At 49.7% G+C, this 27,772-nt stretch overlaps 1 protein-coding gene across 1 annotated transcript in view; it reads right to left on the reverse strand.

Annotated features, from left to right (window-relative positions):
• The window catches only part of CDH23 (cadherin related 23), a 193,365-nt gene that overhangs the window by 65,051 nt on the left and 100,542 nt on the right, over positions 1-27,772 (reverse strand). Inside the window, exons 9-12 of the mRNA XM_065638593.1 lie at positions 23,948-24,060; positions 21,352-21,540; positions 12,838-12,987; positions 11,893-12,051 (exon numbers count right to left, since the gene is read on the reverse strand). Of these exons, the coding sequence (XP_065494665.1) occupies positions 11,893-12,051; positions 12,838-12,987; positions 21,352-21,540; positions 23,948-24,060 (611 nt within the window). The remainder of the gene's footprint in view (positions 1-11,892; positions 12,052-12,837; positions 12,988-21,351; positions 21,541-23,947; positions 24,061-27,772) is intronic.

Here is a 27,772-nt window from a genome sequence, read left to right on the forward strand (position 1 = left end):
TGGGAAAGTGTAATTTTCTTCTGCTGAGGAAAAAAAATGTAGGGAAGGAGGAAGGTTAAAAGAAGGTTAGCACAGAGCTGTTTGGCATCGTGGGGCCCTGGGGAGCCAAGACAGGGCTGCACCCCAAGCTGGGGTGATGCTGGGCCAGTCAAAACTGCAAGCAAGGCAAAGTGACCCGCTCACGAGGAACCGAGAGGCCGGGCAGCCTAATTCTGCCCCGCACACCACCTCAGTAGCTGGGCTAATTAATTACACCGGGGGAGGCGGGAGGTGATGCCTGCTTGATGGCTTTCCTGGCAACGGAACATCACGGACTTAATGCAGGGCAACGGTGCAGGTTACTTGAGCATGACAGGGAATATGCAAAAAAGCAAACCATGCACGCTCAGCATAGTGAATCGCGGAGCTATGCTTGTTTCTGTATTACCAAACTTTTTCCCTCTAAGGGTGAAACAGATGCTCAAACCCCTGGGGAGAGGCAACGCACACTCCCTTTGCAAAGCCATCCTGAGGGGTCCCAGGGAGCACATGGAACTTGCATGTAAAATACCCAAATCCCACCGAGCTGATTGCTTTGTGGGGTCTTTTGCAATCCCTGGGTGCCAGCTGTTTTCCCACGGCTGCAGCCCCTGGCATGCACGCATCCGTCCCCACAGCCGGGGGAGGAAAAGCATCTGCCTGGAAGTTTCCTGGGGTTCCACCTGGAGAAGCAATCAAATGGCTTTTATGGCTGCTCCTCTCCTGCATGGAATATTAAAGCAGGATTTGCCCACTGAAGCCTGCAAAAGGGCAGGATGAAAACGCAGGTCCGCATCTGTACTTTTTATGAGCTGTCACTGGCACAGTCCATTTAAAAAAACCCCATATTTGCGCAGCTAAACTCTAGGAGAGCGGCAAGAAGAGGAAGCCTGGATAACCCAAGGGATTAATTTATGGAGCTGCAGCACAGCATGGGCACCCGGCATGCGAATCACAGGTGTATAAAAATACCCAGATCCCAGCTTTACATCCATCTCCATCCCCTAAGCACAAATATTTTTGACGTTTCCCTTTTGTCCCACCACGGGCCATCGTGTCCATCCTTCCCCACCCGCTCGCTGGCCGGCAGAGCCGGAGACAAAAGCGAGGAGCTGGCGAGCGGTTCTGCTCTTGTGGGCGAATCTGCAGAAAAGGGCATGTCATCCAATTTGTTCAGGAAACAATAGCAATGTTTGACATGTCATCAGGATTGATGAAGCAGAAATCTACATGGGAGAATTCCGTTTTAAACAGCTCCGCGGAGCATCGCCGGTAATCGTTTCAACATTCATCATCCGCTGAGCCCCGCTCAACGACTCCTTAAACTGCTCGAGATTAACTCGACTCACAGCAGCTTCCGAGAATGCAGCAGGAGGAGCAAGAAAGGGTTTAAAGAGGCAAAAAGAGCCTTTTGGGGCAGCACAGATTCCCCATGGAGTCCCCAAGACCGCAAGTTCTTCCCCCGATCCTGTTGGAGATGGATGAGCAGCTGGAGGTTGGTTGCGGGGATGAGCAAAAGCAAGTTGGAAGGACAATTTCTTGCTGCCATGTCCTGCCTGCATGAAGATGCCTCCGTTGGCATCAGGGGAACCAAATCCTTCCCATTTTCCATCTTGCAGGGCTGCAGGAGCGGGTCCCAGTTTGGTTTGTTCTCATTCACCCTCTTTCTTTTCCCTCCCTGACCTCACATGCAGAGACCAGGAAATAATAAAAATTGATGGGGAGCAAATCGCTTTGGCCAGAAGCTCTCTGCTTAAAAGAGTCATAGCAGGAAAGCAATTATCCAATGTCAGAAAGCTGTCAGGGTACCGAAGTGACTGGGAGGGAGTCCCGTCCCGTCACTGCCTGCTCCCCTGGCCATGCTGGGTGGGCAGCAGGGAGGCCAAGGCACCAGTGAGATGGCTTGGCCCACAGGAGAAAGCAAATGGAAGGGGGGATTCCCATCTGCTTCCTACTTTTTTTCCAATTTTCAAGGAAAATGAGGCAACGCGGTCACTCCTCAAGGGAGAGTGGGCAGCCATGGGCTGCTCAGACTATGGTACAAGCAGCCCAGGGTGGGGATGGTGCCCTGTCATCATATTGAGTTTTGGAGCCACCCAAACCTGCATGTGTTAAGCAGCAAGCGTCCCTTCTTAAACACAGCTTATTGCAAAATGCAGGTCCCAGGGGAATAACAGCCAACCTCTGGTATCCACCTGGGTTGGGATTGAATTTGTGATTTAGGGAACAGGAACGTGAAGGGCCAAAATCTTCCATGAGAAGCAAAGAGCCAGGCTGCAAAATCGGATCAAGGAAACCAATGGAAAAACCTACTTAAAGCCATCACGCCCTTCCCAGGTGGAAAACAGCTCTTGGTCTGGCATCGCCTGCCCCAAACCGCATTCTTCCCCAGCCTTTAAAGAGCGGCTGCCTGGTGGGAGGCAGCAATCAGGTGAGAACGGAATCATCTGGCATCACCGCGCCTGAGCCCGAGGACGTGATTAGCTGGGAAGGAGGCGAGTGAGACTGGGGAACCGGGGCGATGCTGGGCTACCCCCACCACCTTCACCCCCCCAGCAGCTCCAGACCACGAGGTCTGCATCGAGCCGGGAGTTCAATCGCCACTAACAACCCCAAAGAGCTGCGCTGAGCCTGGTTGGGGGGGGGGGAAAAATAGCCAATCAACCCCCCTGGGAATTGCAGAGCTTTTCCCCACCTCTTCTGCCAGCCACCGGGGAGAACAACAGCCTCCTTGATTGTGTTTTATAACAGCGTTCCCTGCAACAGCAGCTCCTTGCGAGCCAGGTTAACACTTGCCTGGGCAGCCTTGATTTAGTAGGGAATAATTTACTGTAGCCGGGCTGTTACAATGGCTGGAGACTGGTGTTTAAAACACGAGCCGACAGAAGATGGCACTTGAGCAAGAGAAGCAAATGTCTCGAGCGATGGTTTGTACCACACAAGGTGATCTCAAGACCATCTAGACGCCCACCTTGGTGGGTTTTACTGGAGCTGGGTGCAAGTACTGTGCTAATGAACTGTATTGATTCCATATTCTCCTGTTGTCCACCTAAATGGCAAGCAGCACATCTGATAGATTAAATAACCACACAGTTGCTTGGCTTTGACATCTCAATCACTTTGCTGTTGAGTCTCTAATGAATTTTACAGCCCAGCAAAATGGAAGACATTAAGGTCAAAATCCAATGGAGGAAATATAAATCCTCAATGATCTTTGAAGTATTTGCGAGAGTCCCTGGAAGCCAGTCACACCTCCCACCATCTGCAACTCCATTTCATTCAGGTGACGAGCATCATCTGGTGTACAGCGGGGAGAAGGGGGACAAGAGCAAAGGAGGAGGGAAGAGATGAGCCGCTCTTTGCCTGGAGATGGACACAAACATGTTGAATCTCTGCCTGGAGAAAGGTAATGGCAAAACTCAACCTTTCTCCAGCAGGAATTAAGATAGTTCACTCTAAAACTAGACAGAGCTCGTGGTTGCTCTGAGTGTGAAGCAAACCCAGCCAGAAAGCAAGCTTTTTGGTTTGTCAGCAAGAGGTCCAAAATACAGCCCAAAATACAACCCTGCTGTTTCCAGAGAAAGCAACGGGGATGCTCCTTGCTCAGCCCAAGGAAAACCGTGGTCCAGAAGCTGTAGGTTGAGCCCTAGGAGGACAGTGTCCTCCCTGCCCAGGGGCTGGAAACTACACCCCAGTCTCAGTCAGACAGCAAGCAGCCACTTCTCAAAGGTGTTTTAGGGGGCGGAGAGCCTTAGTTTTGCTCCTGTAACCAGACATATCAGAATAATTTTGGTTAGGACACAGCAGCCAGCCATGAGAGGAGCAGGCAGAGCCTCTGGCCCGGGGCAGAAGAGGCTCCTGGCTGGTGCGACGGATCTTAGGATGCTGATCTACACACCTCATTGCTCTCATATACCCAGTTTAAGCAAATTAACCTCCCTTTAACACTCCAACAGCAGCTCGTCAGCAGCACGAGGGGCCGCACCAGGTCACCTGTCCACAGGGTGACGTTGCCCCTGTCACAGCATCGCTTCAGCTCACAGCACCCTCTGGGTGCTGGTTCACGTGGTAGCTCTTTGCTCGAGGAAACAGAGCCCCAGCTGCTTTGAGAGAGATGTGGGTGCCAGTGGTCTGGAGGAAGGCAGTTTGGAAAATGGGTTAAAATCCCAGGGGTGGTGGATCTGGAGCTTTGCAGATGGGGAAGCAGGACAGAGCTACCAAGTCTGGGAGGGGACGCAGCAAGGTGCAAACAGCGATCACCCTAAAGGGACAGCTGAGAAGGACGTGTGAAGCCAGGGTGTTCGCACGGCAGCAAGCGTCACCTTGGGAAAAATTCTCCCTTCACCCCCCAGTCACCTCCGGAATCACCACTCAAAGCCAGTAGCAAGTGAAAACCATCCAACCCCACCTCCTACTGGGAACACTGGGAAGGGCAGAAGGAATCCTGCTGCCCAGCTTGTGCTTTGCAGAATAAAATTTGGCCAGGAGCAGGTCTATCTTTGCTCCACATTTTTCTTTCCAATCTCACAGGCTGAATTGGCTTTTTTTTTTTGGGTGCCTGTGATTTTGTTTTGTTTTCCCACCTCTGTGCTTTAGCTGTGCATTTACCCTGACAGCTCCATCAGGACAGGGAGAGGCTGCAAAAGCTGCAATAAGTGTCTCTCTCCTCAGCACTCGGGCTGTCATGATTCCTATTCCACCCCATTTCGGTTTTACGGATTGATATTTAGATTAAAGAGATAAACACAGCCAAAGAGCACTGGGCCCTGACAGAAAGATGAGGACTTCAGATCCGTCAATCAGGCTGCTACCTGGTAACTCCCTCCTTCCCTTCCCTTTGTTTACAGAGCTGGATTGATAAGAATATTTAACAGGAACAAGGAGTGCAAGCATATTCTTTTTTTTAAAAAAAAAAAAAAAAAAAAGAGAAGCGTGCAGGAAGAAGACAAGCCATTCATGTTTAACTTTCCGGGCAATTTGGATTCGTCTGCTTTGATTATTTAACTATTTACTGTTTCGTGTATTTGCAGTTTGCCTCTCCTCTTGCAGATAAAGGATTCAATTTTCTTTTAAGCGGTGGGGAAATTGGAAGAGATTTTGTTCTGTTTAAGCACAGCTGGAGTCGGAGCACTCGGGGGGATTGAGAACAACAAGATCAATTAAGATGCTAACGGGGAGGGGAGAAGGGCTGGCAGCAGGGACCAAGTCCAGGCTTGAAGGGCATCAGAAATGTCCAACTGGGACAAGCTATTTCTAACACATGTGCGGGAGGTGACTCCCTGCAGGGCAGAACACAAACTCAACCCCCTGAGCAAAATTTAGAGGGTCAGTCAACTGGGAGAAGTTGAAAAGCCCTGTGCTATCACCATCCCAACACGCTGTCCGTCTGACCACTGATGCCTCGTGAGATGATGCGCTGCACCACTCGCCAATCCTAAGGCTGGGAGGGTGCCCCAGGAGCCACGGACGGGGCAGGGGATGGTTTATCGCCCACCTGATTCCCCACAGAAGTCAAGAGCATGCACATCCCTGGAAGCCTTTTCACCCGGCCATTGATCTGCAAGGCTTTTTCCCCACCTCGCTCCCCACTCCTACTAGTTATGTTCCTTACTCCATGTAAGCTCCCCAAAATCAGGAGTGACGCAGGCTTCCCCTCAAGGCCAGTCTGCACAGTCACCATCACCACGTGAGACAGAAACACAGCTCAGAGCTACAGCCAGCTCCTCCATTCAGCCTCTACAACTACTGCCTTCTACCCAAAATATTTCTGCTCCCTGTGTTCACTTTTTCCTTGAAGAAAAAAGCAGAAAGAAAAGCTTTGGAAGTCATCAAGAGACACAAGACAGCGGCAGCTACACAGATATTAGGGGACAGCAGGTACCCTTGGCCAAAGGGATGGAGGGATGCAGGGTGGGGAGAGACCTGAAGGCTGCACAGACAACTGGAAGAAACCTGCCAGCTTCGCAAGCAAAGCCCCATCCCACCCATATCAGCCACATGCACTTGGAGTTGGACTAACCCAAACACCCCAAAGCCACCCCAGGACCTCTCCAAAGCTCCGGGCAGGATGCACGAGCCCACGGACCACAGCATCCCCAGCAGCAGACTGATGGCTGATTGAGAAAGCGATTTGCATTTTAAATAGGTGCTTATTGATGTCTGCAACTTTCCGTCCCAAGGTGGGAAAACTACATTATTACTTTCTTGTTGACTGGCATTTACAGCTGGCTGGAAAGAAGGGGAAAGAAAATCAGCCCTGGATCGATTTTCCCATCCCCGATGCGAGGCCAAAGCGAGATCGAAGAAGCAGGAGAAAACTGACAGCTGGGTGGTATAGGAGAGAAACTTTGCCAACCAAATTAAAGGTTGCCTTAATGAGGAGAGTAATGGAAGGTTAATTAGCGCGTTTACTTCATTAGGCTCTTACTAACAAGGCTCCTCTTGAGGAAGCACAGTGGCAGTGAGGGGGAAGGCGAGAATCCTGGTGAATGGATGTCTCAGGGATGATGATCAGGAAGGGGACAACCCATAGAGGGGAGCAAAAAGGGACTAATAAGGAATGTGAATCAGAATATATAAAAAAATTATATATATACACATACACATGTTTATATGAGAATATATAGGCTAACACATTTGCAAAAAAGACAGAGGGACCTAGTCTTCCCCCGCCCCGCCCCGATCCCCACCTCTATAAAATAATCTGAAAATTATAATCTGAAATGAGGGGGGAAAAAAGGGAAAGCAGTATTTTTCAAAACACAAGACTGTCTTACAGACTCAGATTATCAATCCCCGAGGGAACACGGTGCTTATTTTACCCGCTTTGCTGCGTACCACAACTACAGAAAACCATTCCCACGCTGAAATCGATACCTGATGGTTGAATCGGGCACTGTAGTTTATACCTGGGAGGTCTGTAGACTGCTGGAGATGCTCAGACTATTCCTGAGGGTCTGCAAAAGATAACTCTGGAAAGCACACCAGTAAGCTTGCCTGAAAATGTCATGGGGGGGCAGGCGGAACATTTCAAAGCTCTGAAAAGTCTCAGCATCCCCTTCTGACTTCTCTTCAGGATGGTCGTCCTGGGGAGAAACCCAGCACCATCCCAGACCAGACATATTTCTGGGCAAGAGGGACATCAAGGCAAGGCAAAGCACATAACCTCGCAAGGATGTGGGAGGATAAGGTCCCAGGGAGAAGGGAGTCATTAACTCAGCAAGGATTTGGGACAAATCTGCACAACCATCCCATAGATGGTATTTTAAAAGTACGGCTTGTCTAAGATAAATAAAGCAAAGAGGAGGGATCACGGAGCTGGGATTACTTTCCACACTTCCCTGGAGAATGATTTTTCTCCAGACCCTTCAAGGCAAATCAAATGCATTCTTGTGTTAAAAACAAGTTACTCTTGGTTTGTTTGGGCTTTAATGATTTTGGTTATCGGAGCTTTTCAGGAGGACTTCGCTGTGCAGATCTGTAGGATATAAGGAGCTTAAGGAGACCTCCTGCCCCTTAATTCTTACCTCCTGCTGGGTCGTCTTAGACCCCTTCCCCATTCCTCCAGGTCTAGTAAATATACTGGCAATGGAGAGTGAGGCACGTGTCTGGTTTTTGGGAAGCCAGCACCAAGCTGAGCCCAGCTCAGGGGTGCCAGAGCCCCAGAGCATCACCAAAAGGACAAGAGGGATGCTGGACTGAACCCCTTTCCTGCTCTTCTCCCTTTTGCGGGGAGCACACTGGGCTGGGTCTTGGTGACCCCAGAAGCAAGGCCATGTTTTCATAGCTTCTTCCACCCAAAAGAACTTCCCAGCTGAAAGATCTATCTAGTGCCAATGGCTCTCCCCTTCCCAGGGCACCGAAGAGTTCCTTATGGGAGCCCCATCACAGGGATGGGAGCCCGGGGGAACAGCTTTCAAACCCTCCATGCCTGGGAAAGGAAGGAGCAGAGATGTAAGCAGCTGGATCTCACACCTAGCCAGCATCAGACCTCTTCACAGCCATCGGGCATGGGTCCCTGAGAGTTTTCTTTCTGCTCCTGTCTCAGCTGACATGCTCCATGAGAGCTTGCAAAGCAGCTGTACTACTCCTTGCTGCGGGCAATGACGGAGCTTGGAGAAGGATGGAGAGTAGCAGCAGTGTGGGGAGATGTAACTGAGGGCTTCTGCTGCCTCTGGACTTGAACAGGACTAAGACACTGGCTCCATCAAGTCTTCCCTAGTGCTGGACCTTAGCCCCTGCCCAGCTCTCCATCCCAAAGTGGAGGACGTTCCTTCTGGGTGTCCCCACCTCATGCCCTGCTCCTGCGCAATTGTTCTTCCCTTGCTGAGGGGGTTTACCCTGCAAATGTCACCATTACTGGAACATATTTGCTAATCCTGTGGCAGGCACTGATCGTGGCTATGGCCAAATTCATCTACCCTAGCCCTGTCCTTCCCATCGCACACAGCCCCGAGCCCTCTGCACCCTCAGTCACCACACCTTTCCAGGGCACAGCCTTCCAGCCTGCTTCTTGCTATCAGGAAAGCCAGCACCCATTCAAAGCCAGCACCCATTCAAAGCCAGCACCCATCAAAAGCCACCGCCAGCCCGGGGGTGTCAGGGTCCCAGTTAATTTAGGGTGCAGCGTTATGTCCTCAGTACCTCTCATTCCTGGAAGGCATGAAGTTATACCGGCTACCTGCTTGCTCAAGGAGTGTGAAATTCTTTCTCTGACTTTTTCTGTTATGTTATTAAAAGGCTTCATGGCCAGTTGTTTCAGAAAAAAAAAAATATTTCAATATCTGTTGGTAGCTGGGGCAGAACTTGCCCATTTCTTCAGGCTGAGCTCTGATCACCACCCTGCTTCACCCCAGCCTTACCGAAGGAATGTGTCGCTGTGTGGAATTTCCAAGCTCCTCCAGCCCAGCTTTCCTCTGCACAGCAGGGCTCAGGGCAGAGGAAAAGAGAAATTTGCATTGGGAGAGGCTACAAAAAACTGCAGAGCCCCAGACAGCCTGCTCCCTGCTCTGCTCTGTTGTTGGGTTGCAATGCATGCGTAACTCCCAACTGCAATTATTTATGTCACAGGGCAACTGGAAGCTTTGACTGGAGTAAAGACCTCCTCTGGTCTCTGCAAAACCTGACCCACATGCAAACCCTGTCCTAAGGGGTTTATCACACAGGTAAGGACCATGGAGGCAGGAGACAAAGCCGCCTTTAGGCACACTGCAGGCTCCCTGCACACCGCTGGAGTCATTCGCGTGAAGCCTGTGCTCTCCAGATGTTCTTGTGCAAGCAAATGACTACCTGAATCTGTATGATAAATGCATTTCACAGGCAGAATTATACAGATGGATGGACGGACAGGGAGATGGAGGGAATGTGCAATAGAGAATAAAGAGCAAACAAACACAATCCTAGAGGGTGGACAATGCTGAGCCGTGCCAGGAAAGTCACCGAGATTTGCCCAGGCAGCCGTACAGGTGCGTACCCGAGTCTCTGGACAAAGGGAAGGAGGCAGAGAGCGGAGCACAGGCAGTGGCTCTGCAACCCTGCTGCCCGCCTGCCCTTGGGGTTGCTTTACAGTTGATTTAGACGTGTAACAGGCAATGTTTCTCCTCTGTCACTGACATTAGGAGCTGAAATGCTGCACAGACGAATGGCCATTTGTCAGCACAAATGAAGTCTGCTTGCTCTTTTGTGTGGTTTTGTTTTTTGGGTTTTTTTTTCCCCTTTCCATTTTCAGTTGGCCAAGCAAAGGGCAGCTGGGGAAGGGCGTCAGTGAGGAGCAGGCTTGCTCAGCAGAGTAACTCGCTGCTCTTCCCAGGTCACGAAGAAAACCTCTTCCTTTCACCTACACCCACCGCACCACACACAGCCAAGGGGGACACGCAGGAAAGCGCTTGCAGGAAGATGGGCAACCAGCCCAGGGTCTTCTGGGCTGCTAGGAGTAACTTCTCTTCCTTCCCTAGGACATCGGGCTGGGCAGAAGACCAGTGATCTCCCATCACCTCAGCCCCCATGGTTTTTGCGGCTCGAGCTGCAGGCAATGCTCTGCCCTGCCAGCTGTGCTGGTGGGAAGCTTCCTGCCATCCTTCAGTGACCACTCACCAAGCCTACATGCTCCCTGGTTGATCCCCATCTCATAAAATTGTCCTTAGCACCCTGGAAACCCACTGCCCCTCAAAACGCATGGCACTTATTTGCAAAAAGGGGCATTTTGCAGCACTGAGCAAGTGGGGAGCCAACAAAAGTCCCCTTTCATGAGGATGCCATTCAGTGGCCACCAAAGAACTGGACACTCCACGTGGCCGGCCAGACTTTCTTTAAAAATCAACCTCTAACCCTTACGGGTGAATACCCATAAAGAGCTCCCAGGTAAGCAGAGAAGTAGGAAAAAGAAGAGGAATTTATTAGCAAGGAAAGCAGATGTTCAGTGGTGACATCCTTGTGTGGTCCCTTTTGTCGGTGGTACGTGGGACAGTTGGAGATGCCCAGCAGGGGCGGCAGTGCTATGGGAGTGAGCAGGGGGCTGCATCTCGAAGGCGAGCGGCAGCAGCAGGAGGAGCTCATACTTTACGAGGGTTGTGAAAAAGTTTGGGATCAGCTGGGAGGGCAATCTGGCTTTCAAGCGCTAATTGCATCCATTCTGATTTATCACAGAGGATTCAACTCCTGGCATTTTGCGTTCACTCCAAAACGCTGGCATAGCTGGAAGTTGGGGAAAGAGGAGCCACAGTAACAATCTCATTGTTTAGTGTCTGACGGCCTGACTAGCTAAACATCTGCTTGAAATATTAATAACTGTCAGATGGGAACAGCTTGGGGGCTCAGTACAGTTTCACACCATCTGTTTGTAGAGTAAACACACTTACGCACAAGGCGCATACACCCAAGCCTTTTGTCAGGGCTTTTATGCTCTTTATCTGCGTGGGTGGGTGACTTGGGACAAGGTGGGGTCTGGGAGGACAGCAAATTCATCTACGATTAATGATAGCAGCAGTAATGCACCCAAAGCCTAGCAGGGGTTTTGAGGTTCCCTTCTTCGATATTTCCTGTCTCAGATGAGCTTTGCTTCCTATTGAGGTAATTTTTTTCAGTGCAGGGTTTTGTTCTGGTTCTTGCTGTGCCCCGCATTGGCACTGACATTGACTGACATCTCCCTCGTGCCCTGAGAAATCTTCTTGCCAGGGATTTTGGGTGCTCCCACCAACACAGGTGCGACGGATGAGCCCTACGGAAAAGCCCTGCTATTGTCACCACCGTTCTGCTGCCAGACATTTAACACCGTGCTCTGCTAAATACAGTCATTCCCCTAATTTTCCATCCTTAACCCTTTTATTGACTCAATTGACCTTGATTTGGTTGAGGAAGATGATGCTTCCAAACGGGGCAGCAAGAAAACTCACACTGAACAATAACTGTTGCGCATTCACCAATGAAGTGACCAAGTGTTTCAGGTACCAGAGCATCTTTTCCTATAAGAAGGTAGGTAGGAGTGAGGCAGCAAATACGCATTGGGACACCAGCCATGTATGTACACAACTAAAATACTCGATGGACCCCATGCAGTGAGGAAGAGGGAGAGACAAGAAGACCATGACCACTGGGACCAGCATCTGCAGGAGAAGCTGCTGTCTGCAGAGAGACCTTTCAGTGCAGGACTCTCCTCAAGCTCCTGGTGTGGTGGGAACCATCCATAGGTCTCCTAGAGACCACAAAATGTCAAGCCATCTGCTCCAAAAGTCCATGGAAGAGCTAGACCCCACGCCATCGCCAGCATCTCCCGCCATTCCCTTACTAAGCTTCCCAGCCCATCTCTTGGTGATGGCCGCCGTGAAGCCACAAGCGTGCTGAGGACATAGCGAAGAGAAGCAGGATGCTCTTACTCACATGGACCTGGAGGACGGTGGTGCCCACTGTGGTGTTCTCGAAGAGGCTGACGTTGTACAGGGTCTTGCTGAAAACCGGGCGGTTGTCGTTCTCGTTGATGAGGTTAATCTTCACACGTGCGAAGCCGACATGGTCCGGGACGCTCTCATTTGCAAAGAGCTGGGCAGAGATGGAAGGCAAAGAGAAGTGTTGAAGACACCGTTTGTGAAGCTTGGGAGAGTTATCTGTTCTTTTTTAATAGAGAAAACAACACTCTCCTGAGCTCCTTCACCTAGGCAGCCAGCCCAGTGCTAACCACCAAAGCATGGAAGTTCAAAAGAAGAAAAGAGCCTCTTCCCTCTCTTTTGGGAGCTGCTCAGCTCCAGCTGACCTCAAACACCCTGCACCACCTGCCCCAAACAGCCCCAGTGAACCAGGACCTGCCACCCCCCCGTAGCCTGGAGCAGGAGTAGGAAGGATTTGCTCATCTTTCTCCACCAACATTTGAAAGCCTCTCTCTGCCAGGACTAACACCACTGGTGTGGTAGAAGGCTGCTTTGCCTTCCTTCAGAATGTACAGCTTGGCCAGAGAGTGGGACAAAGCTGGAGCAGGAGGCTGGGGAGAACACGATAGCTGCACTTAAACCAGAAGTTTTATGCTCTATAAAGCTTCTACGGCCCCGTGACATAGCAAGGGGGAACACGGTCTGCTTAAGCTCTTGCAGCTGAGCCTTGGAATGCTGGAAAAAGAGAGAAGGTGCAGAGCAAATCTCTTCCTCACACCCTTCTTTTTGTTTGTTATTATTATTATTTCAATTTTTTTGCCATATTGCAATGCTCTGGAGTTCTATAGTGTGGATTAGAGAGATTAATGGTCGCTGGTTAATGGTCACTCTTAAAAATACGGATATCCCATAGAGCACAGAGGTTGTTGGCTTACTCCTCCTGCCCCTGCAGCACCCGTACCGAAAATTTGTAGCGAGGAATGGTCTCAAAGTCCAGCGGCACCGCCACGCGGACACGGATGTCCGCCTTCCCCTGGATGGAGGTCGGCGAGATGATGAAGTGGTTGGAGTTGTTGCCTACCAGGTAAACCTCAAAAACGCTGTTGGGTCCCTGCAAAGGGAGAGAGGAAGGTTGACAGCGACAAAGGAGGAAGGGCCCGGCACAGCTGTGGGGTAAGGCTGTGGGTGAGCACAGGACAGCAGCACCGACGTGATGGCAAAGCTTGTGCATTGGGCACAAACCTGCCCATGCCAGCAGCTTGTGCACAGCCCTTCACCTTCAGACATGTGAAAATGCAATTACCAGAGATGCAGGGGAGTGTTTCTCTGCTTGGGTTTGGTTAACTGAGTTGCAGGGTTTGGCACCGACCTTAAGCACTCTTTGTTGCGTTTTTTTACACTTACTGGGTGTACAACACATGTGATTTCTAGAAATCTTTCCACGTGCATCCATTTTACACAAAACTCATGTGCACATGAAAGGAATACATCCCTGGGAGGAGCCTGCACGACACACAGTTGGAGGGAAAAATCCCTTTTACAGTTTCAAGATCCACACAGGGTATCACACGCTGGGATTTCATTGCGTTGTGCTGGGGAGCACAGCACAGGTGCCTCTCCCATGCAGAGGGATCTTTCCAGTAAAACAGCTCAAACTGGGAACTGGAAAACTCCTCCTCTCCCAAGACCTGGCCAGCAGAGCAGCAGGACCACTGACACACCGACAGCAGCACTTTAGGACCCTCGCTATGGGCATGGCGCCCCTTCCCAAAGCACAGCCCAGCAGAGCACGTGAAAAGCAAGTTCAGAAGCTGCCAGAGCCGAATTTCCAATTTTCCCTGAATGACCTCCCTCCTATCAGAAAAAGGGACCGATTAAATGCACCAAGGGGCACTAATAGCAAAAGCTGGCTAAGCGTGACCGCCGAGTAGCCAGCGACACGAGCAGAATCCCTGCTTGCCACCCTCCCCTCACCCCGCGGAGTGGGGACAAGCTGAGCATCTCCAGCAGAGCCTCACAGCAGGAACCAGCCCTGAGGGCACCCATGGAACCACACGAGCCAGCCCCAAGGACACCCACCGCTCCAGGAGCCCAGGGATGCTCAGCTGGGGGATGACAGGGAGCGAGCATCCCTATGGAGGTAACAAAAGGGACTGGTCTTGGAACAAATTTAGCTCCTTCCAAAAGGTGTTTTGCTGGTAAACTGGGAAGAAGCAGTGGTGGCATGAGTGCAGGATGCTCCCCGACACCGGTGCAGAGCCTGGAAGGGAGGGAGCAGAGGATACGGAGAACAGCAGGAGGAAGCATCACTCCCCAAGCTGTTATTTCATACCCTATCCTTAAGTTGCCAATTTATAGCAAATGTCCCTTTCCACCAGCAACAAAAAGCCATTTCATTGAGGAATTTCTGCTCAGCTCTGCTGCCAAGCCCTCAGTGTCTCTCCCAGGGCCTGGTGACCTCCCTGCAGTACACAAAAAGTACCTTTCGTGGCGATGAAATGCAAGGGATTTGTCTTGAAAGTCAGAGAGGAGTGAGTTTGTTGGAGGCACGAGATAAAAGTTGAAACATCAAAAGAAATCCAAGTATTTGTAGGAAGAGAGCTGGGTGGATTAATTCCCCTCCAGCTGGGGAAGCAGATCAGCCTCCAGATACCCACCATCCCCAATTAGCAGCCTCTTGAGTGCCTCAGTCTCCCCATGTGAGGTCTGGAGAAGCGGAATACATCTCCCTCTCGGGGGGGCTGCTGCGAGTTGCCGTTTATATATTTATTCAGCTATTTATTTTTTTGTTTCTGCCCCCATGCTGCTTCCCTTGCTCCCAGTTCCTAGAGCCTGCGAGCCCCCTGCGGATGGCTGAAAGCAAATCTGAATATTCACATTTTTATCAGCTGCCCGGCAGAAGAGGCTGGCTCAGCCCGACTCGCAGCGAGTAGCCCTCGCTCCGGAGGAAGCCACAGGGAGCTGCTTACATTTTCCTCACCCCTTCCTACCTGCTCCTGCCACCCAGAGCAAACAGTGGATCTGAAACACATGCAAAGAAGAAGAAAAACAAGCGCTGTCTCCCCAGGCTTGCAAAGTTCCTGGTGTGCAGGGGTGGGATCGTGGATGAGACAGCTCTGGCAGCATCATCTCTTTGTGGTGCCGAGGATGAGTGTGGGATGAGGGGTATGTTATTGGTACACAACCTGCTTTACCTGCTCTTTTCCCCACTCTGACCCCTTACCTTGTACTGCTCGAGTTTTTTCCCCATCACCGAAAAGAAACTGGCACCTTTCTCTTCCTTTAGAAGCGTAAATTAATGAGCAGCCTGCCAAAGCTTAGCAACTCTACAATAATAAACCTGCCTGCACGCACCCACCATCCAAAACAAATTGAGCCATGAAGAAACAGGTTTCAGGGGGAAGTTCGCTATTGCCCAAAGCTGGGACGTGACCACACATTGCCCAGCTCATCTCATCCCATGCCAGTGCTTGCCATGGCTCAGGGCTGCCGCCGCCGCCTCCTTCCCCGCAATCAAACCTCCTCCCAGCCGTAGCCAGCGCCGCGACTGAGGGAAATTTCATGTCAATTCAGCTAAAAGCCAATCATAGCTGCAGTTGGGCATAATGATTATTTTTTCTTCCCTTGCGTATTCCTCGGAGCGTGTAATAGGAGCCGCCCTATGTCCCTGCTGCCACAACGCCAGCATCAGCCTCATGCCGATACCCGCCTTCCAAACAAGTGACTGCTGGCTGATCTACCCCAAATGCTTCATATCTGAACAATTTTTAATGGACCTGCTCATGCATCTGCTATGAATCACGGCCAAAAGTCTGCTCTCCCAACCTGCGCAACGTGCTCACAGGACATAGTTCGCCACAAATCGGGGAACCCCTTCTCACATCAGGAGGCCAGGAGCAGCCACATCAGCTGTTCCAGCTCGCACTGAGGATGAATCATGAGCACTTTCTCTGCTTTTTCACCCAACATCGCCCACTGGCTTCATCCATCACTGCTGCTCCCACCCAGCCCCTTCCTCATGGGAGCGTGCACGGAAACACTTCAGAAATTGTTCAACTTCCAACAGTCCAGGCAAGTGTTAGGCATCACTTACCAATGGCCACACAAAAACTCAAAGTAAAAAAGAATAACCCAAACCTCTAGGCAAGCAAACAACACTTCCTCGGCCATACCACTCTCTGATATCACCGAGCTGCATAGGTAGGTTGGTGGCCTGCATGCATTTTCAGCACAGAGTCAGCTAGATTTGGGAAAAGCAGCCAGGGATCCTCAGTTTACTTCTTTTCGTGCTGACTTGGTACAGGGCTCCCTTTGATTCTCTCTTCCCCAGCTCAGCTGCAGCTTGCTTTTCCAAAATGGAGAGCTTTGCCTTTCTGAAGAACAAAATCCAGCATCACTCCAGTTTTCCTCCCAGCCACCTTCTAGGCACCGGCTATTACCTGCAAAAAGCTGAGGCATGTTTAATATCCCTCATTCTGGCAAGTTTGCAAAGAAAAGAAAGTGCTAAGAGTTCAGGAGTGGTGGAGGAGGAACACAGAAAAAAAAAAAACTTTTTTTTTTTTTTTAAAATTAGTGCCTCTTTGTACAGCTTGGATACCTTATGCCTGGTTCTAGCTAGTCAGAGACAAATAATGCTTAATCCTGCCTTTGAAAACACACGGCATGAAGAGGGTTATTCTCTCCACCCACTTCAAGGCATTTAACTCGAGTGCTCTGAACAGCCCCTCTGGAGTTACCTGCCTCTCTCCCAGCCAGCTCAGGCTCCCAGCACCCATTCCTCCCTCCCAGCACCCATGCACAACACCCATTCAAGAGCCCACTGGCCATGGGCGCTTGTCCCTCGTGTCCCTAAGGACCTCACTGGGGTCACGGGTGATGTGGGATGCCTGGAGCAAAATGGTCCCCAGCCTTTCCCATCCTCCTTCCCAGCCTTTTTCTCCTGTTTCTGTCCATCCTAAGTGTCAGTCCTTGCCCACTGCCCCCCTCCCGAAGGAGTTTTCTCCTTCCCTGCTCTCCCCAGGTTATCTGCTGAATTCCACACACGCCTGCACAGACGGGATCAATCCGAGGCTGCCTCGCCTTCAGCTTATCTCTGCTCCAAATGATTGATTTTCCCTCTTTAAGGGTAATTTGCTGGTGAATTCCATGTATTGCAAAAACCCCTGTGAAATCTAATTCAGCCCGACTGGCAGCTGGCACTTTTGGGAGAGAATACTCGAGTGCCGTCAATTCCCCTTTACAGTTCCTTGCTGTGTAGATCATATTTATAGTGTGCGTGTCTGTCATATGCATATATATGCTACGGATGATTCATATATTGCACCTGCACACGCATGGGCACATGCAATATCCCTATGCGAGTCTCTGATGTAGCTTTATACAACAAATATCGTGTGTTCCCATGGCTTGGATTTTATTTTTTTTAAATTTCTCATTTATCTTCCTCAATATGCTTATTTTGGAGGATGGTTTCCAAATTATTTTAAAATGTCAGACCATCATACTTGTGCTTTATACAGCCTCTGCCCTTTTCTTCCTCTTCAGTCAACCGTGTCAAGGAAAATCAAGTGAAATCCAGGGCAGACGAGCTGGTTTCTCTGGCATGCCCTGTGAAAATACTATTTCTCTCAATACACCTCTGCGGATCTTGCAGCGATAGGAAGCTCAAAGGAGGAATGCCCTGAAGGATGCTCTGCTCTTTTTCCTGCATGGCCAAACCCTTATCTTCTCCCTAAAATACTACATCAAACCACCAGGTTGTAAAATACCAGCATATCCAGCAAGGATGTCCATGACCACCACCTCAGCCAGCCTTGGAGCACATGAGCCTGAGCTAAACAGTTCTCCTAATAAATTAATGCAAGCTTATTCCACAGCTCAGGGCTCTTGGACTCAACGTGGAAACACACATTGCTGCAAAACTGAGTCATTCAAGGCTTTAATCTTCCATTTCACACACAGGATTTATTCATCCCTGCTGATCTATTGAGTGAGAGGAGAATCCAACCCTAGTCTGGGAGTGTGTATGAATATACATACTGGTCTTCTGCAGTGTCCAGTTGAGCTCAGTCTAAATACCAGGAAACTTTCACAGATTTTTATAACCAGCTCTCAAACAGCCTTGGAAAGATATTCAAGTGATTTGCTGCTTATCTGGCAGAGAGACGAACTCAGCCACGCAGAGGTAAACGCTTTTTCCTTGTTTCACAGAAGACCGGGTCCAAAACAGTCTGCAAACCCCATGCACTGATTTCTCCTGCCTTCAAGTGTTTTCAATAAGACGTAGAGAATGCAAAAAGAAAAACCAGCACAGCCAGTTGAACACCTCTTGGCTGCATTCTGAATCCACATTTGGGGTCATCTCGGCTCAACCCGGGTGCATCCTTCTTGAGATGTTCCCCTTCCCACCTCACAGCCCCTGGCAGTTCCTCTCCGAGCAAGGCTGGGACCACGTTTAAAGGACAGAAGCTGAGGGTTTGCAAGGGACAGGCTCAGAGGAACGGGTTTCTCTTTGGAGGCACCCTGCTTAGGTACCTTGTCTGAGACGTTAACGCCAGCCTAGCTCCAGAAAGGCACTTAAACACAGAGGTAAAATCAAGAGCACGCTTTCAAGCGCCGTCTTGTGTGCAACGTAAATACATTTTTAAGTGCTTTGCTGAATCGTTTAATCTAACTCCTTCAAAAAGCAATCATTTAAGTTTGTGCAGAACACACCAGAAGAAAGAAAGACCAAAAACCCACCATTTGAAAATGCCACGTGAGCCTGGATAAAAAAACACCTGAATGGCCTGCTGGCCCACGCAGAGTGTTTTAAGGGCTGGATCCATACGACACCCCTTTGCCCAGCTCTACAATGACGCAACCGGAGTGTGACGGCAGGCGGGTTCCCCAAAGCCACCCAACCCCACAGGACCCCTGCACGGGGCAAGGGTCAGGCGTGGGTTGCGCCATCCAAGTAGGACCTCCCCAAACACGAGGGCTGAAGGAACAGCATCCAAATTTGCTGGTGGGGCAGAAGGCAGCTGGATGGCTTGGCTCAAGACAGAAACCAACCTGTCAAGGGGCTCTCCTAGGACTAACGACACGGATTGGGAGGCAGGAGACACAGCTCGAGCAAAACGATCTTTCCCAAGACTCTACCTTTGATTTCATGTGCCTCTATCCATCTGCTCTCATTTATTTATTTAGCTTCTCTCCCCAGAGACACATATAATTCTCTTCTTGTTTTCCTTTGCCCCTAACGCAAATGAATCATGTCATCTCCAGCGTGAAGGCCGTGTCGGCAAAATAGCTTCTGTCAGCCACGTCCTCAGTCACATCCCTGCCTGAAGACCTTGGTCCTTTGCCGTCCCATCCCTCCACCCCTGCACCCACAGCACCAGGAGATGGGGGAGCACAGCGGTATCTCAGCTCCCTCAAATCCGGATGCTTTGTAAAAGCCTCACAACTTTTATGAGGTACTCGAGCATACAAAATATCACCGTCAGGCAACGAGCTTCCTTTTCTGTAAGTTTTTTACTGAAAGTTTGGGGGTCTTGGGACTTCTATAAATACACTGCCCAGGAAGCAGGGCTAGAACAAGCCTGGACGCAGATGCAGTCCCACTTCTATCTCATATACATCTCTTTTGCAGCCTGGGTATCTTCCTCTTGTTTTTTTCCCCAAAGCACTACGTTGACTGTTAATCCAGCTGCAAGCATCCATGAGGGAAATAAGAAAGATCCACCACAGGATAATGCAGAAAATAAACCCAATTGCTTATAAATTTGCTCCCTCCAGATATTCCAAGACATCAGCTCTCCTGTGCTTCTTATCAGAGAAAATAATGCTGTGGTCAAAGTGATCCATGCTAATATGACTGTCTCCAGAGACACATACAGTAAAAGTCCCTTAGCAGAGAGGTCCTCTCTCAGCAGTTTTAAAAATCTCAGCCAGTTCTTTTGGGGAAATCTCAGGAAGTTAAAGAAATAACACCAAAAGAATGACTCTATTTTTTGCTGGCACGATTGGGAAGGCAAGGCTATTTTTTATTCTCCCATTTTAAAATTAGCAAGGCTGAAAAGTGAATTCTTGAATGGGAGTCGCTCCAGTAAAATGAGCTTTTTAACCAGAAATAATGACAGATCCTTCATCCTTCTGGCACAAACAGAAGTGTTACAATGCCCTTCAAGAATGGATCTGCTGACATCTCTCAGAAAGCATGACAGCGGCTCTATTCAGGAACTATCCTAAGCATCTGTCATATCCATATCTTCTTTATTAGCAATTGACATTTTCAAGAGAAAACAGTCTCTTTATCTGCTTAATAGCTCATCTGCACCTCTTCAGGCTGAACTCATAACTCTTGGGTGGTGACATCATGTCACAAGTAGATTATTAGTTCTGTGTCATAATCACTTCATGAGAATAAAAAAAAAAAAAAAAAAGGGATTTCTGGGTGGCTTTAAAAGACTTCGTGAACTTTAAGCAGGGTTGGGGAAAAACATGTCCATCATTTCAGCCTGAGACACCCCCTGGTTTTCAGCCACAAACTATAATTTCCCAGTTTTTGGAAGATGCCTGCTTTAGTTGATCCACTGAGATTTCGGGGAGCAGGGGGAGAGGTTCTGTTTCATATCCCTCAGTGCTAAAACTTAGTTTACCTGAAGCATCAGGAAAGCATCCTGACAATGCCATTTACCCTGACAAACCCTCTCCCCTCATCTCTCGCTTGGCCTGAAGAGGAATACGGATGGCAGGAGCCTGTAGCCAGCACCTTTCCAAGGGAGTTCAGAAAGTTCACCATGAGGTGTCAGCACTTGTTTGAGGCAGACACCACGGCAGCGTGGTGGGTTTGGAGGGTACCGGCACGCTGAAGCAGCCAGACGTGAACTGCACAAGTCAAATAATCAGAGTAATTGAAGGTTTGCAAGCCCCAGGCTGCGAAACATGCTGCAATCCCTCCATGGCACAGACCAGTGCGTAATAAATCGGAGCTTTGTTAACATGAAGGGGAAACGAGCGGCTCATTTGCAGTGATGAACTGGTATCCCAATCCCTCCACGCCAGTGCGGATCTCTCATCTCCCCCCTGACAGCAGCAGTACACGGCCCCCCCAGGACAGACAGCCCGGGAGTCCATCCTTTCCCCTCCCTGGTGGGTCCCTTGCAGAAAACCTCCTCCCTTTCCAAGACAGACTGGCAAAGGACTGCTTGACAAGAGCCCTCAGAAGTGGGCGAGGACCAGCGTCCCACACAATCCGATTTTCTGGCTCTCAGTGGCCGTGCAACTCCCGCTGCAGCGAGATACACACCACAGCTGCACTCGGGGGACACAGCAAGGGCAGCAGCAAGAGCTGAAAAAATAGTTACCACGACATAACCGTGCACCTCATCCCAGGTTAATCCGCGAGTTCTCCTTCCCTTCACCCCCCAAACCACACCAGTGCTCCCCTACAAAGGATGGGCAAAAGCACCCGTGGCAGAGGACATCTCACCTCGTCCTTGTCCTGCACCTGGATGAAGAGGGGGAGGGCAAAGCCCACCTGGGCCAGCTCTGGGATGGCCACGCTGTACTCTGAGCTGTTGAACTCGGGCGCGTTGTCGTTGATGTCAATGACCAGGATGTTGAAGGTGGTGGTGACGGTGGCATTGGAGGGCGTGCGGTCATCGTTCAGCTCTGTTCCCTACCAGGAGAGAAAACAACAGGGCAGCCTTTATTTTTCAAAGAATAAATGTAAAAGAAAGTGTGTGTGTTGTGATTAGAGACTCTTGCAGCTTTTGCTTCCTGCACTTTGCCAAGGAAGGATGCTTAGGTGGTTCTACTGTTGTCCCTTCACCTTGAGCACCTTTCCACACTGCTGACCCATTGACACACACAGATGTTGATCCAGCTCTTCCCTCACCCATGCTGCAGACCCACAGCACTCTCACAAACCTTCCCAGGGGTTTAACATTTCCCTCAGGATGGCTGTGGCCAAGTTCTCACTTGCCCCTACCATGCAACATGTTGTCAGGACTCAGAGTCACGCTAGGGGATGAGTAGGTGATTTCCCTACCACGAGCATTTAAACCAGAAAATTGCCTTGCAAGATACAGGGGACAAACTGGAACACAGGAGGTTCCACTTAAATATGAGAAGAAACTTGTTCCCGGTGAGGGTGCCAGAGCCTGGCCCAGGCTGCCCAGGGAGGTTGTGGAGTCTCCTTCTCTGCAGACATTCCAACCCGCCTGGACACCTTCCTGTGTAACCTCATCTGGGTGTTCCTGCTCCGGCGGGGGGATTGGGCTGGATGAGCTTCCAAGGTCCCTTCCAATCCCTGACATTCTACGATTCTGTGTGACAGCCCCCAAAACAAGGGAAGCCACGATGGAATAAAGAGCACTCCTATTTTCTCTGCTGTCTCCTGAAGTGGGATCAGGAGCAGGGAGCTAACCATCATCGTATTAGTGAAGGGACAAAAAACTAAGGCAGCAGAGGAAAACAAGATTTAGACCTTAAAATAGGTTTGGCAACATGTGTCTAAACACAGAGCTGAGTCATGACTCTGTATCACACCTCTGTCTCAAGGAGGACTTTAATTTTACTTTCGCAAAAGAAAAAAGTGCAGATTTTATCACCAGAGAAGCAAGGCTTGTGAAACAGCCTTTTCAAGCAGAGCCCCTCCTCTTGTCCTCTGGATCATCTCACTTTGCTGTGGGCACAGAAAAGCAATGCTAATGCGACCCACATGGCTCATCGCTATTCACCGCTTCTGCACGCAGCAGCAGAACAGGCTGATCCGAACAAGGAGTGATCCAGCTGTATTTTCACCGCGTGCTCTGGGACGAGAGCAGCAGGGAACATTTGGGGTCCCGGGGATGCGGGTTGCAAAGAGTTGACATTTGTGGGAGGATGCATAGCTTGTGCGGAGGAGAAATAAAATCTACTAGATCAACAGAATGTAGCTGGAACTCCATTACCATGCAGGCAGGAAAATGAGCAAGTTTGGAGGTTCACAAACCTTTCCCAGATTAAACAGATAATTTTGTCCCTATTAAAATCGGACAATCCTCCCTCTCTCAAGTTCTACTAAATTTAAACTATAAAACCCCAAACCAAGAGATAGCAGGGAAGGATGTGGATCTCTTCCCTGTTCACACAGCCCCACAGTACGACCTGTGCCTGGGACCAAGAGGGGTGATTTCTTGTCCCTTTGCCCCCCCCGCCCCCTCGACAAAGCATCGCACTTGCCAAAACGAGGAGGTGAAGTGCTGGCTGCTGCCCTCCCAATCAATGACCCTTCCTATGATGCTGATTTTTTCCCCACCCCGGTCCAGCAGAATCTATACTGCTAAATGTGTTTCCAACCTGCTGCCCAGCTTGGTATTGATTTTAATTACAGGGCTGCAAGCGGAGCCAGGGAACCGCTCTCAGGTGGGGCTGGTAGGCCACATTTCAGTGCCTTTTCTTGATGAGGCAACTTTCGACATCACTCCCTGCCTGTGCCGGGCAGATGCACACGATGCCCTGTTACACCACTGTCTGCTGATGTGACAAAATGTTCCTGTTTTTCTGAGGTTTTTTTGGGGAAGAGATGCGAAATAGGCAACAAATTGGCACAATTCAGCTGCCCAAACGTAGGTGTCTCATGTCATTTTCCATCCCAGGGCATCTGCATGCTGCCAAAAGATACAACCAGAGGGAAATCTAATGGGAAGCCAGGCAGGGCACCCAAAAATGACCTTATACAATCATAGAATAGTTTGGGTTGAAAGGACCTTCCAAGCTCATCCAGTGCCACCCCTGCCATGAGCAGGGACATCTTCACCATGATTCACCATCCAGCCTGGCCTGGGATGTCTCCAGGGACAGGGCATCCACCACCTTTCTGGCCATCCATATAAAGGCAACCACGTTTTGGGCCACGATACAAGGTGGCTGTGTTAAACATCTCGCTTGGCTTGGCCAGGGAACAGCACATCACAACTCAGGATGGCCACAGCAGCAACATGTCCCAGATTTGCTCCTCCACCTTAAAAGACTTGTCCCCATGCAGGTTGCCCTCCCAATTCAACTCTGCCAATGTGTCTCCTGGACAGAGGAGCTCTCACCTTCACCGTGAGGATGAATCCAGCACTGTAGAAAGGGTTTTCCCGGTCCAGCGGCCCATTCAGGGTTAAGGCTCCACTGATGTAGTCCAGTGCAAAGATGCTGTTGGTGTTACCTGACAAAAAAAACCCCAGACAACGTGAGCACAAGCAGCTGGTTGAGCCGATGCCAAATGGCACGGGAAGTAATGCAGAGGGGGAAGCAAGAGGCCACGAGCCTCTTCTCCCATCAGTCTCCGTGCATGAGTGGACCTGGTGCTTGAAAGAGAGGTTTTACAGAGCAGAGCCACTGCCAGGCCAGGAGCTCCAAGCCAGGCACAGGCTGCAGTGGGCTCTGCAAACCCTGCATGTTACCTCAATGCACTTTAAAATATATTAATAATAGCTATAATGGTCCCCTCCTCCTCTCACCTGCCCCAGCTCAGGGCTCAAAACAATGCCTTCCTTCCAACAGCCAATCAAGTTGTGAATGCTGTGGGCAGTTAAAGGATTTAAAAGGGAAAATACACAACAGCACAGCCAAAACCAGGGCCAAATCCAGGCACTCCCCTCCGAACAACCACGTCACTGGGGTGGGCATAGCCTCTCTCTTAAAATACAAGAGTTAAGGGACATCAGTCCAGGTTAATCAGAGGAAGGCACAGACCAGAGGATGCTGAGGATAAAAATCCACACATATTCAAGGAGAGACTGGAGAGGTTAATGAAAGAAAAAAATAGATCAAATAACGGAAAACTCACATGCAACTCAGGAAATTTCTTAGCTGGATGTGTTTGGTGATAGGGAGAGTATCAGAGTAAGTACTATAGGCACTTGCCCTGCTTTTATGCTCTTGCTTAAGTGTCTACTGTTGGCAGATGTGTTGACCCTCTACTGCTGCCTCATTTTCCTTTATTTGAGCTGAATTTGGCCTCTGTGCTGGTCCTGATGTGCAAGGAACCAGCTGGGGGGAGCCACAGAAGGCTGTGCTGCCTTTTCCGAGCATCCCATTCTCCCTTGAACTCCTCTGGAATTAGACACCCAGTGAGGATTAAGACAACACTTGAGTCTCACGGCCAGCAGATACTAAGAAGATGAATGTTCTGCACTGGGAATGCACTTGTGACAGTCCCAGGTGCTCTCTCTGTCAGCCAGACAAAAGAAAACAGTTGGTACATGGAGCCTGGGACACCTGATGCCGGCCTGACACGATGCCAGAGGTGGCTGCTCAATTAGTGATGACCAAGGAGGTTATGTGCAGGCGTATGGCCACCCACACCACCCCCCTCAGCGTCTCACGATATGCAGAAAGTCCTGATCTAGCCTCAAATGGGAGCGAGGAAACCCTGCAGGTATGTTACATTCATCCCAGTCAAAAATAAAAAATAAATAAATAATAAGAGACAAACAAACCCAAACCTGTCTTCTCAATATATCTCAGCATGAAAGAAACACACACAACATTTGTCATTTCCCTGGAAGGGGGCTGCAAGACAGATCTGCTGCCGCAGAAAGTTGTTTTCCATCACTCAGCATCATCCAATCCCGTGTTTAACCACAGCTGCACCTTTCTTGGGATTGCCAAAGCCTTGGGGTCCAGCTTGTCCCTCCCTCCCAGCCCCGGAGCCTCCCTGGCTTTCAAGAACCACTGGTTTCCAGCTTCTCTTCTCTCTCCCAGAGCCCTAAGTGCCACAATACCTTTTTCCCCACTTCTTAGCCTTTATATCTTCCTCTCAGACCAATGCCTCTCATTTGTGTCCTTGGTCCTCTCTTCTCTCCAGCTGAAATGGCCCACTGACTGCTAGCCAGCTTAATGAATCGAAGCATGGCTACTTAAAATATTAGCAGCAGCCTTTTTTTTTGTTTTTATTAATCTTTCACTTCCACACATGAAGATCTCTGGTCTCCTCCCTCAGGCAATTCTCCTCTTTTCATCTTGACTTCCCACCTTTGCTCCGTAATTTACAGTTGACTCTCTAGGAGACTTCTTCTGATACCAGGTTTGAAGGACACTCCACGAGATATATCGAATTGTGCTGTAAGGTGTTTAAATGCTCCAGGATGCCACGTTGCCATGGTTAATTTTATGCATCAGGGCGATCTTGGCACACACCCCCTGATATAAAGTGTAATGAAATACCTTTTTGATCACAAAATACTGTTCTGCTAACGTGAATCTGTAAATGCAGAGACCAATAGATTTTAGTGGAAATAGGTCAATAGAGTAGGAATTTAACACAAAGGACTAAACAAAGCACTGAGCTCCCTGTCCTAAAAATGGTTACGTGTTTCATACTTGGTTTTTGAAGGATGGACGAATAAATTAGGGAACGAGACACCCTCCTAGGCTGCACATCAGAGGCTTTTCTCTAGCTCAGCCTCCCCAGCACTGCTCAGACAGCAGATATGCATCTGATGCCCTCACAGGCACCTGTCTGCAAGCAGAGAATTGCCAGCTTTGCAAATTAGCCTCTGAAGGGAAAGAGGTGTCTCCGAACTCGTCCCTTGGAGGCCTTTCATAATTTCCTTGACAATGCTTCTCCAGCCACCGCTTCATTATTCCTCTGACCAGTGATCCCGGCTGAAGCACCGGCTCTGCCAAACAATGTGTGTTCCCCCGAGACGTTTTCTTTGCAAAAAATCTCTCTAATCATCTTCACATTTCCTCAGAACAAGGAAAAAAAAAAAAAAGAGAGAGATCGGGGAAAAATATCCAATTTTGTCTTTCCCTCCTCCCCAGTCTCTCACTCTCCTCACCTCTGTATAATTTCTCCTCCCTGTCTGGATCTCCTGTTCTCTTTCCATCAGCTTCCCAGCCCCGGAAAAAGCTGAGCCTGGGTTAAGCGCAGCACGTCAGCGGAGCAAACCACGGTTTGCTCATTGCTGCTTTTGAAGCGATACTTCAGTGCACAGTCACGAGGTGGAGAACACGGAGGGGATGGAGAACTTTTGCAAGGATTTCAAACCCAGTCAAGATCCGTGGATAATCCTGTTTCTGGGAGGACGTGGAATAGCTCAGACCTTTCCATGTCCACGTTTGCACTCTGCAAACTATTTTAATGACGCAGACAGGAGCTATCATGGCCATGCTTGACAGGGAAGCCAGGTGACCTTCAAGAAGGTGTCCTCTTGCATGCTCTCCTATGAAAAGTGCTTACACCATGGCACACAGGATCTTCTGCTCCACACTAAGCAGGTGACAAAACGATGGCTCACCTGGCTCAGGAGTTACCAGCTGCTGGACGTGTCCTGGCTTGAGCCATCTACTGCCTGAGCTGAAGCCTGGTCTGAACCACCAAAGCATTTATAGATGGAGCCTTCATTTCCATGCCTCTGGTTTGAGAAGGGTGCCCAAGACCATGCTCTGGTTGCTGCTGAACAGAGGGTCACATGTCCTCTGCCTCTTCCCCATCCAGACAAGGATGTGGCACGTCCACAGAGAACCAGGCAATCTGGTTCCATCACACAGAGCAGGAAAAGCTAAGGAATAAATGGGTCATTCATCAGCAGAGGAGGAGGAGGAGTTCTTCTTTCAAGTGCTGGGAAGGTAAAGATGGCCTTAAGAAAAGCAGGGTAGGGAGCAGAAAATAAATGTGAGGCATACTGCAGAGAAGGACACGGTGGGAAAAGGCAGGCTCCACTTCTACCTCTCTGCTACCCAGGGTAGCAATCAGGGATGGGGCAGGAATTAAACGATGGGAAGGGAAAAGCTGAGCAGCAAAAGGGAGCACAGAGAGAAGAAAAGCAAAGGAGACAAGGATTTTAAATACTCAAAAAGACAGAGGAAAGGTGAAGAGACTAAAAAATAAAAAGAATTATCTTTGGGACAGCAACAGAAATGCATTTCTG

The sequence above is a fragment of the Caloenas nicobarica genome, chromosome 7, assembly GCF_036013445.1.
Source record: "Caloenas nicobarica isolate bCalNic1 chromosome 7, bCalNic1.hap1, whole genome shotgun sequence".
Classification (NCBI taxonomy): domain Eukaryota; kingdom Metazoa; phylum Chordata; class Aves; order Columbiformes; family Columbidae; genus Caloenas; species Caloenas nicobarica.